Below are 12,515 nucleotides of genomic sequence, written 5' to 3'. Positions count from 1 at the left end.
TTGTACTTGCTTGTTTTAACAATATGTAACAAAGTTGTGACTTGATGGTTGAGACATTCACTCATCGATAAGGACGTGACTTCGATTCTTGGGCAGCGAATGTTGGGTTGGGCGGGTAGTTTGTTTGGCTATTCTCACTAGTTGAGTGATTTCATGTGGCCATTCTCAAATGACAAGAGTTTGTCCATATTTGATCTGATGGGCCCAATTTGGACCATGAGCCCAAATTCATTTTCCATTTACCTTGCTTGTTTTTTCCCGGGAACCAAACACCTCGTTAGCAATCTCACTAGAGAAAGAAAGTGCTGATAAATCGCTATAGCTCAGCTCACTAATTACCGCCACCATTCTGTTCTCTGGTCGAAACTAAATCAAGCATGGGCAGAGATCGAGAGCGAGACGGATCTCTTTCCCTCTCTGAAAAATCGGAGAAGAGGCGCGACAAATCACGAGAAGTTTCGGATTCAGAAGAACCTTCTTCGAAGCACAAGAGAAAATCACGGAAACATCACCATAGCCGAAGCAGAAGTCGGAGCCATGATGAAGAAAGCGATTCCGGGTCGGATTCTGAATCGGAGTATACCTCATCCGAGTCAGAGTCGATGAGCGATAGTGAAGAAGAGGAGAAGAGAAGGAGGCGTAGACGGAGGAGAGAGAAAGAGAAAGAAAGGGAGGAGAGAGAGAGAGGAGGAAAAGGAAAGAGAAGAAGAGAAGGCGAGAGGAAGAGAGAGAAAAGGAGAAAAGGAAGAAGAAGAAGATGAAGGAGAAGAAGAAAAAGGAAAAAATGGAGAAAGGTAAAAAAGGGGCAGTCACTGATTCATGGGGCCAATATGGGATCATTAGAGAGACTGATATTTGGTAAGAAAAAGCAAAAATTTTTCTATAATCAATCATGTTTTAGCTACTAATCTGTGGTGTGTACTAGAATTCTATAGATATGAATTGAAATTGCTTGCTTTGTTGCGTGCTGAATGAATGCAAGGATAGGAATAATCAAATTTATCGATAGGTTAGACAGTTTCACTACGGAGAAGTAATTCTGTTTAATATGCTTTACTCAATGGTGGTTGTGCTTACATGGGCAAGTTCATATCATGTGTTTCATATCAAAAAGTCAAAATTTATGGTTAAGATTTGAATATCACAAGACAGGACTTTGAGCCTAAGTATGGAAACTTTTTCTCTATTTTCTTTTTGATTCATTGAAGACTGCTCCATCACCAACTGATAGAATGTGTTTTATAGGAATAAACGGCCCGAGTTCACTGCATGGTTAGCTGAAGTAAAACAGGTATTTTGTTTTTTACTCTTTTATGGGTTAATGTATGTGCAATGTTTAGAGTATGGAGCTCCCACTCCTCTAGTTTGTTTAAATCCATATATATTCCTGATCGTGTCTCAAACAATGATTAAGTTGGATATTTCTTTTGTCATTTTTGTACAGGTCAACTTGGAAAGCCTTCCTAATTGGGAGGAGAAGCAAATGTTTAAAGAGTAAGCTCATACCTTATTGGATGCATTAGTGATGCTTTCTGTTTAGTTGGAAATGTATTAGATTCGCTTCATCTTACATCTGGTTGTTTTTTACAGTTTTATGGAGGACCACAACACAGCTACTTTTCCTTCGAAAAAGTAAGGCTCTATGCAAATAGTTCTTATTATGTTTTGATCTCAATCCTTTTATAAGTTCGCTCTTTGGTTTTTGTTCCTCCCTTTTTTCTTTGAATAAAAACTGCCAAAGGAACAAAATTGGGTTCCATGCTTTTGTCTCCGACTCACTGTCGAAGATACAGTCCAATCACTGTATTTATGAGTTAATTGTTTGTTGTTGTTGCAGGTACTATAACCTTGACGCGTATTACCGGCGTCAATATGAGAAGGAACTGAAAGACCTGACAAAGGGTAGCAAAAGGGCTGTAGAAACTGAACGAACTGTATTCAATGATGAGGAACAGCGTCGGTATGTAATTCAGCATTGTGGAAGTTCAAATTTGTCAACATTCTTTGATGTTTGGTTTGGATATTACATGCTTTTATCCATATCACTAGGATCTGAGTTTAGTCTTTTCGTCATGTGAATTGTGTTTGGTATATGTTCTGATGCGTACCCCAGCAACAATCCAAATTTTCATTTTGCTAAAATTTTATTTCACTCTCTCAGGCTGGAGCTGATGAAAGAACGTGAAAAGCAAAAGGAAGAACAAGTGGAAGCTCTAAAACGCTCTATGCAGGGTGGAATGGTCTGGTTTCTGACTCTCCGCTTTTTTCGTAATTAAAAAAAATTGAATTTCATCCTAAATCCATCAGTTGTCACTTGCTCATCAGTCTCAATTTTCTGGACTTAACAGGCACAAGCGATGAAAGAGCAAGCTCTTCTCAGGGAGGAGATGGCGCTTCAATATAAGCTAGGCAATCATGAGGTAAGATGAATATTCTTGTTCTGTTATCACTATAAGTTCTTTAATTTTTTTTTAAATCCATGTCACATTGCAATTATTTGTATATGTAGGCAGCAGCAGCAATCCAGAGAAAGCTGGACCCAGATGTTGCTATGTAAGATGGGAGGTTCCCTTGCCGACACGAAATTTCTGGGTATTCATTCACCTGGAATTGAAATAGTGCTGTTCTTGCCAAAGGCGACCCCCTATGAAGCTAAACCTTATTTCTGCGTTTTATTGCTGTTGGAAAATAGCTAGAACTATGTTGGTGTAACTGTTACCCAAGTCAGTATCCCTTACCATTAGATTCTGATTTTCAATGGCTTTGTAATCGCCTACTCGGGTTTCTTTTTGTAGTAGAATATGAGTAGATATGACAGTTCAAAATCTTGGAAACTACTTTTCTAGACAGTTTACTGTTTTTTTTTTTTATATATAAAAAGGATGGACGACAGAGTTGTCGCCAAAATGCATTGCGTTCCAATTCATTTTTCCTGTGCAGCAGTATTTTGTTGTCCTTGCATCAGGTTATGACTTTTAAAATGATTTGCAGTCGTAGTCGAAACAGGATTGAATTGGTTTGAAGCTGTAGGAAAATCGGTTCAATGAAGTGTAAATGAATTTGGAATTGAATGACTTTAAATCGTTTCGATTTGATTATAGAATACACAAAATAGAGTCGGCCAGATTGATTTTTCTCATATCTCTTACTTGTAGACTTTTGGTCAGGATGCCTAGTGTCCTGCAACTTGTCCACTTGAATTATTGAGAAAAATTTGGCCCTGTCTTGCAACTTGTCCACTTGAATTATAGAGAAAAATTTGGCCCTGTCAATTCATTTATGCGACAATTCATCAACGCATGACCAAAAAATTCCACAATCTTGTGGAAAATGTTTGCCAGCATTCAACGAGTCAGTAATGAATCAACTCTAGAGCTAGCATTCGATCCCTATAAAAACCATCCCAAATCAACAACAATTTCATTCATCAATATCTAAAGCATTGCAACTATGCATATCTCTAATCCTTTCCCATCATTTTGCTGCTTTCTCTTTCTGGTTGCGTTGTTCTTAATTACTTGCAGTAATGCAGCCACTTTCGAGGTAGTTAACAATTGCCCTTTCACTGTTTGGGCAGCAGCCAAACCCGGTGGTGGTTCCCGGCCTAGACAGGGGCCAACGTTGGACCATTAATGTCGCTCCGGGCACTAGTGCAGCACGGATTTGGGCGAGGACCAACTGTCACTTTGATGGGTCAGGTCGAGGCCATTGCGAGACAGGGGACTGCGGTGGGGTCCTACAGTGCCAGGGCTACGGTGTGCATCCTAACACCCTGGCGGAATACACGCTGAACGGGTTTAACAACTTGGACTTTTTCGACATTTCGCTTATCGAGGGTTCAACGTCGGTATGGATTTTAGCCCGACATCCGGGGGATGTAGGGGAATTAGATGCAGTGCTGATATAATTGGGAAGTGTCCCGGGTGAGCTTAAAACTCAAGGAGGATGTAACAATCCTTGCTCGGCTTTTGGAAGGTGTGACCCGAGCGATCAGACCAGGTTCTTTAAGAACAACTGTCCTGATGCTTATAGTTATCCTAAAGATGATCAAACTAGCACTTTTACTTGCCCTGGAGGAACCAACTACAAGGTCGTGTTTTGCCCTTGAGCGCTCATGCGATCCGAGTTCATAAATTAATACTTAACGTAAATATGAACTGTCAGAGTCTCAAACTGCTATAAGTTTTAAGTAGCTTTTAGGAGAGTTGATGACTTGTGACTTTAAAATAAAAGTCTAATGCAGCAGTATGGAAGTATCCTTCCATTTAAATGTGTGGTTGCCCGGGCCCAGGCCTACCGGTGGATCGGATAAAGTCTTTCGTTTCTTTTTTTGAGTCTTGTTTATTTTCTTTTGTTTAAGAGAGGTGGGAATAAAAGAGCTCATTTGGCTAAATTGAACACTTCTATCTCTTAGTTCTACATGTTTTTCTTTGCAAAAAATATATATTATAGTGCAGTTGAACTTGTCTATTTGAACGCTATAAATAAATTAAATGATCTATGGGTTTTCCCTATTTAAAAAAAAAATTTGTGGTTGTTGCTTTTTTCCTTAGTGAGGTACTCGTTCTCTTGAAGTTGATAATACATTATGTATCTGTTGGAAATATTATGCTAATAGCGATAATAAAAACACAATAGAAGAGGTTTATTTTAAATATATTTTGTTGAAATTTTATTGATCACAAGAATAATAATGATTGAATCGACAAGTACATATTAATTTGACAGAAATTAAATCAATATAAACATACATATGAACACATGAGTAAATCGAATTAAACAATAAACAAACATGCATATAGTAAATCGAATATAAGAAGTTTTAAGGGAAGAGAGATGCAAACTTTCGGAGGCACGATTGGATCGCTTTCCTTAAAGCGTAATACGCCTCGTACTGTGTTTCGGTTTGACGGTGTAGAGCTTCCCATGATACAACTGAATGAACGACGATAACCAGCACAAGATTTAATCGTAGTTCAGACGAAACTTACAATATCTAAACTCTCCAGACTCTATGTAGACACGACACAGAATGGATGCAGCGACTTACTGATATAAAACCCTAATCGGTTCTCTGACTTGGGGTGCAAACAAAGAAAAACACTCATAGATAAGTATAAATCAATATTTATCTTATCAAATAATCACTAGCCTTGCACATGTAAAAAATCCAATCACATGTGAGACGAACAATTCTAATCGGTTCGAATGAGTCGAATCGGACAGTCTTAGCATGCCTGGCCGAATTTATGGCTGGACCCAAATGGGTCGGAGCCCAAACATGTCCGAAATGGGTCAAACCATAAGCCAAGTGGACCTGGGTCCATACCCAAGTCAACCCGAATTGGGCCGAGGCCCAAAACTCACTCTAGCGGCCTATGTGCGCATATGGACACTTATAGACTTCATCTACACATGCAAGTCAAGTGAAGTATTGAGAATCCATATATAAGCACAACTATTGTTGTGTAAACGAGCAATGTGAGATAAAAAATAAAGTTTCTATTATCCTAACAAAATGCTCAAAACTTCTCAACATAATTTCGCATTCACCATGGACCAAATTGGTCATATGAATATTCAATCTTCATCTACAAATGAAGAGCTATGCGTGAATACCTAGTTCCGAAATATTCGGACACTAGAACCCATCGAGAAATCCAGTCAAGCTACATTTGACCGGACTAATATTATCAATTTGTCCAACATTTCTCTACATGAATGGACATTAACATATGACTTTATATGCAGACTCACTTTTGGGGAGTTTAACGAATGAATATCACATCGGCGCTCGATAGCTGTTAATTTTGAATCAGTCCTAGCGGAATGCCATAGGATATACTCGCGGATTAGTGAACGCGATGTCTTGAACTATTCTGCTTTTTGTGTATACCAAGACAATGACACCCACATGATATCCACTCTAATATCATTATAGTTTTTGTTGTTGTTCTTTAGGCCCTGAACAACCTGGTACCTTCAGGAAGATTCTTGGAACAATACGATCCATATATTTTCCTCAAAGCGGCCAACACTTACTATAGTGATGTCTCTTGATTTAAGCTAAACTTAAAAAGTACCATGTATTTCAACTCTCGAGTAGCAAGAATTATTAAGAAGTTCTAAAACTTCAGCCTCATTATGCAGGTAGCACTGTTGTTCGACAAAAGAATGAGGAAGGAGTCGAGACCCTACAGTGCTCGGATAGAATCCCGCTTAACTTCGATTTTCTCATTGAACCACGTTTCAGGGATCTCATGTCTGCATTGGTTGAGTTTACTATTGAATGATATTAGGATAAAGGCCTCAAACCCATTCTTTCAGTCGAACACACACTTTATCTCTAACCATAATTAGTAGATCTACATTCTTTATCTTTTGACACTAAATGTCAATAAGACAATTATTAAAGAAGTGCAATTTTCCACGGAAGAGTCTATACTTAGACTTTTCGTGTTATTCTTTGACACAAATTCCTTTACAAGAAATATCCTCTATAAACTCAAGAAAACACCTAAGTGTTTCCCACTTATGCACGCAAACAATCTAGAGGATTCGTTTGTCCTTACTGCCTTAGATTTATCCAATCAAGGATCTAAAGTCTATCTTTATCATAAACATGGCACTCATTCGGTACCTCGAGACTTATGACAAAATGCAGTAGTTTGCATGCATTGATTTGACTCAACACTTAGTGAATTTTATCAAATTCTCCAAGTCTATGGAACGTCCTTCTTCAAGACTTTCATATATTCAGAAAAATATATTCTTAGTATCTCGCAAGATATGACCGGTCATTTAGACGTTCTAATGATTATATCACTCAAAAATATATCTGGCTAGCTAGCATATATGCTTTAATCCATATTTTACCGAATCACTTGATAATTTGATAATATAACTTAGTGTGGTTCCAATCAAGCATTTTATTTATCATTCGAATGACATTATTTCATAGTAAGTATAGCTTTCTACAGGCTCCGGTAAGTCTTTCATGTCATTGATCAAAGTAGATTGAAATCCCCCACATATTTTTCATTATAGATCATATAAGTTGTCTCTATGCCATAGCCATATTATCCACTACAATTATAGTAACTATAGCAGTCGCTTCCGCAGAAGTTATGTCTGTGACATCCCTAGATCCAACATTGCTCTATTCCATGTCCATGTGATCAATGGATTATGATTAATGACACTTCAATGTTATTAACTTCTAATTGAAGTTTTAACTTCCAATTTTATGAACCTATTGTCTTCTTCTATTTTAAAGAAGCATAGTTCGAGTTTTTCTCGCAAGGAAAACTATCCAATTGAAGGCTCTTCAATTTTATGGTTAAAAAAAACTACATCCTTACAACTATATTTATAAGAAGAAGTTGTCTTACCCCAATCTTTTCATATTTTAGAATTCTTTCTATCATTAGATATTTTTCATACCACATAAAAAGGATCTCTAAAATGCATTGGCTTAGATAAAAATCATGTTGAATTTTTGGACTTTTCAGAATATCCAAACAATATCGATAAAAAAAACCTTCCTAATAAACTTGTTGTCACCTTTCAACTCGATTGAAATAACATTTGGTGTTCCATCAAATTTACTTTTAAGGTAAGGTCACAACAGAGTTCCAATATATTTCCTTAACGAAATATTAATTAGAATTCTTTCCTATAAAAACAAATTTTATTTCAATTTTTACAGTATTATAAGAGTTATTCATTCAAGAAAATATAGTATCACTACTACACTTTACTTGAAATACATGTGCAATTTTACAAGAAATTCTCAATAGAATTCTCTTGTCATGATTCTAGTGGAATCAATTAAGCACAAGCATATAAATATTTAATTATGTTATGAGCTTTACAACTCTTAACCTTTTAAAATTTATTTATATTTTCACATGTAAATAATTAATAATTACCCTTACTTTCTTGCAAGGCAAGTAATATGTTTCTTTCGAAACAAGCCACAAGTATGGAATTAAGCGTTCTTCGACTATCAACTATATTTTTAATAAATATAAATATGAGCGACATATCTAGTTGACTTAGATATATAGAAGTAATGATTTATATTTTGACTATATTCTAGAAAATCTTCAGATTTATTTAGAGAAAGTTGTCGTTATTATATAACTCAAGAAATTCTTTTTGAATTTCAGTAGGTAAGAATATACATATATATATTCTCCATTTTATGCAAACTATAGTCTATTTAAGATTTAGTTTCCAACCCCCACAATTCGAAGCTAAACTCCCTAATTATAAAGTTAAATGATATTCATCAATTAATTTATATTGTAGATTAGAGATTTATTTATATTAATCTTAAAGTCAAAGATCGTTCAATAATGAACCGGTCTACTTTACAAATTAATACAAAATATCCGATAATCCATTTAGAATGATTATCATCTCTAATTGACCATATCTCTAGTTTTTAGTATCATAAGTCTATGATTTCACCTTCAACATGTATTCTTTAAAGTATCATCTTTGATATCAAGAATTTGTACATAAGTACAATCTCTATATAAGAAAGTATAAATCGCTTTCTTTCGTTCATTTCTATTAAATATTTATAAGCCTCGGCTTTAATATTTATTAACATAGAGTTCCCTAATTATTTTCTTTAGAAAATAATTCGCCATTACTTATAAATATTAATATTTTCATATTAGATATGTTTATAAGTACATTAGACGATTATTATAAACCGTTTGACTTACATTTTTTCTGCTCACAGAGAGTATGTCATAAGAACTTTGATTTTAAAACAAGACACTTAAACTTTTAAGTTCATGTATTAATAAAAAATTCTACATTCTAATATTATACCAAATATTAGAAATTAATAAGTAGTACTTATTTTCCCTTTGTCGATTAATCCGCAGATATATCGGTCATGAGCACAAAGCTCTTTATGTATCTTCGCAAAACATACATATCGAAATATATCCATATTTGTTCCACGCACGGAGATAAATTATTTGAACCATATCCAGTTCAAGTACAATTGACAATCTCACGTTTGACTACAAATCGATCCCAATCCGATCCAACGATAATTAATAAAATTATCTCAAACATACTTTCTGTATCAAAGTATCACTTTTATAATTCTGAGGACTAATCCGTCAGAATATTGAACCGGTGGGCTGTTTGGTATGTTTATCTTCACAGAGGATCAAACTGGCCAAAACAGAAAGTCAGAGACTAAAAAAACAAATCGCTAAAAGTTGGAGGGCTGATTGGACAGCCAAGGACTTACACGACCACTGTGTAAACCCGAGGACCAGACTGTCAGAACTGTGAAAGTTCAAGTCTGATCGTCTCTGAATGGATTAAACTGTCCATAGCGAAAGTCCAGGGACCAAACTGTCAACACGCATAAACTTTGTGCAGCGAGGATTGAGAAGACCAGAATGCGATTTTGAGGACCTAACTGTCACACAACTCTAACAAAAAGATTAAACACAAAAATATAACATCTTCTACCTCCACGTTACTGTTCATCGGGAAAACACATAAAATCTTCAAAAAATTTAAGCAATAACATATAAATAGAATATATCAATATTTAATTATTGACTATATTGATCAAATGAGACAAGTTTACACACAACGTGATTGTGAGCAAACCAAATAATCTGATGGCATGATAAATATTAATTAAAGATCATCCTTAATTAACAAGGATGTTCCTATCATAAACTCCATCTTTGCAAAGTCAAGAATTTAATTTCCCACAGAGAATCCCAATTAATTAGAAGACTTAATCTTAATGACCAAGAAACACAATCATTAATTAATAAGGTATTGGCAGCAAGAAGTCAAATTTGACAAAGACTCAAAATTCTTTCCATATCACATTTAAGCATTAATTAACCTTACCAAAACATGTGCATAAATAATCGACTTCCCAAATTAATCAACAGTCAATAAAATCATGTATTAATTGACAATTAGTTAACAAAGTCAAATGAACAACGAAATAGGAAAAACAAACCTACGGCACACCGCACATGGTTCTATGTAATAGGTATGAACATTCAGGAAACCACTTTACATCATTCGACATGTAAAGATGGATTTGCACATACCTCGATTACTAATCATCGACCCGTAATTAAATCTTACCAAGGACACGCGATACACAAACGCCAAAACCAATATTTGGTTCACATGGCACTATAGAGTCATATGTAATTTTGGAAGAAGCAGCGGCAAAAACGTTGCAACGGAAGCGTCAGCAATTATATATGAATGCAAGAGTCCGATTCGAAGCATACTAGCTTCGAACAATGATTATTCGGATCAATAGAAAATAACAACTTAATAAACCATTAGAAATTTCAAGACAAATAATCATAAATTAAATCTATGAAGAACATATAAACATAAATTCAGAAAAATATATATGATTATATGTCAATTCGATTTTCTCGAGGAATGCATGAACATGTGACAATTCGACCATGATGCATGAATATATGATAAATTCAATTTTCAGCAAAATAATCAAAATAAACGATATTACGCTTTAAGATTGTTGGAAATATTATGCGAATAGCGATAATAAAAATACAATAGAGGAGATTTATTCTGAATATACTCTGTTGAAATTTTATTGATTACAAGAATAATAATGATTGAATCGACAAGCACATATTAATTTTACAGAAATTAAATCAATATGAACATACATATGAACACATGAGTAAATCGAATTAAACAATAAACAAACATGCATATAGTAAATCGAATATAAGAAGTTTTAAGGGAAGATAGATGCAAACTTTCGGAGGCACGATTGGATCGCTTTCCTTAAAGCGTAATACGTCCCGTACTGTGCTTCAGTTGGTTTGACGACGTAGAGCTTCCCAGGATACAACCGAACGAACGACAATAACCAGCACAAGATTTAATCGTAGTTCAGGCGAAACTTACAATATCTAAACTCTCCAAACTCTATGTAGACACGACACAGACATAATGGATGCAGCGGCTTACTGATATAAAACCCTAATTTTTGGTGTAGCAAATTATGAAGAGTTTGTCCAGTATTTATATCCAAAAGGGTAGAAGGATATTCCTAAAAAATTATCTGACTTGGAATGCATACAAAGAAAAGCAATCATAGATAAATATAAATCAATATTTATCTTATCAGATAATCACTAGGCTTACATGTGAGACGGACAATTCTAATCGGTTCGAACGAGTCGAATCGGACAGTCTTGGCATGCCTTGCCGAAATTATGGCTGGGCCCAAATGGCTCGGAGCCCAGACATGTCCGAAATGGGTCAAAAACGTAAGCCAAGTCGACTTAGGTCAATACCAAAGTCAACCCGAATTGGCCGATGCCCAAAACCCGCTCTAGTGGCCTATGTGCGCGTATGAACACTTGTAGACTTCATCTATACATGCAAGTCAAGTGAACCATTATATTGAGGATCCATACATAAGCACAACTATTATTGTCAACTATTATTGTGTAAAAAAGCAATGTGAGATAGTAAACAAAGTGTTTATTATCCTAACAAAATGTTCCAACTTCTCAACATAATTTTTCATTCATTATGGACCAAATTGATCATATGAATATTCAATCTTCATCTACAAATGAAGAGCTACACGTCATTACCTAGTTCCGAAACATTCGGACATTAAAACCCATCGAGAAATCCAGTCAAGCTACATTTGACCGGGACTAATATTATTAATTTGTCCACCAATATCTTTATGCATACACCTCAATATTAGCAACCAAATAGAATGCGGCATGGATAAAATGGAATTAAAGATGTTTCGTGTTTACTTAATTGTGTAACAGTGTAACTCATTCCAGAGACTTTCTGATCGGAATAGTTTACTCATATAATACAGAGAGAAATGCTAGGAATAGTAACTTAATGTAGTGATTAATGTAATGACTCATAATAAAGTGACACGTGTCTTTAAATTTAATGTTTTAATTATTTTTACTTTAAATTTAAAAAAATAAAATCATTTTCCAATACATTAATCACTATATTAAGTCACTATTCCTAGCATTTCTCTAATATAAATTCGCTAAGGAAAAATTTAGGAGCGCATAACTGATTTATTTATAGCAATTAATCCATGCCATAGATGCATAGACAGAGAAACTTGGAACAAAAACAACTGTGATGAAAAATACTTGAATCGCAAATCTTAAAATTAAATCGACAATCCGAAATAAGAAGATATTGGCCGATCGCAAGCTAGGAGCTGCTTGAATGATGATAGTCGATGACTTATTAATATTGCAACAGAGATTTGGCAATGCAAAATACTGCATACGCATCACGAGCAATGTGTTCAATGGCTGTTCTAGTAAAAGGTGCAGTATACTGGAAGCACGGAAAGGCATCAGAATTCAGAAGAAACCTCAGGTTGGAGATTTTTGCTAAATCAAATAACCGAAGATCCTTGAAACGAGGATTTCCTTTGGCCTCAACAGCAAGCGAACCAAATCGAT

General features: G+C 35.2%; 1 protein-coding gene and 1 pseudogene across 1 annotated transcript; both read left to right on the top strand.

The window, feature by feature from the left end:
- The first annotated feature begins 377 nt into the window (after nucleotides 1–377).
- Nucleotides 378–2,557, top strand: LOC139881312 (uncharacterized; annotated as a pseudogene).
- An 893-nt stretch (nucleotides 2,558–3,450) lies between these two features.
- LOC139881311 (thaumatin-like protein) lies at nucleotides 3,451–4,108 on the top strand. The gene is given in 4 exon segments (XM_071865810.1): nucleotides 3,451–3,603; nucleotides 3,605–3,830; nucleotides 3,833–3,918; nucleotides 3,920–4,108. Coding segments are annotated over 4 exon segments (654 nt in total).
- Nucleotides 4,109–12,515: the final 8,407 nt, after the last annotated feature.

Source organism: Rutidosis leptorrhynchoides, unplaced genomic scaffold (genome assembly GCF_046630445.1).
Source record: "Rutidosis leptorrhynchoides isolate AG116_Rl617_1_P2 unplaced genomic scaffold, CSIRO_AGI_Rlap_v1 contig141, whole genome shotgun sequence".
Taxonomy (NCBI): Eukaryota; Viridiplantae; Streptophyta; class Magnoliopsida; order Asterales; family Asteraceae; genus Rutidosis; species Rutidosis leptorrhynchoides.
Note: the sequence above shows the minus strand (reverse complement) of the source record. Positions and strands in the feature narration are given on the sequence as shown.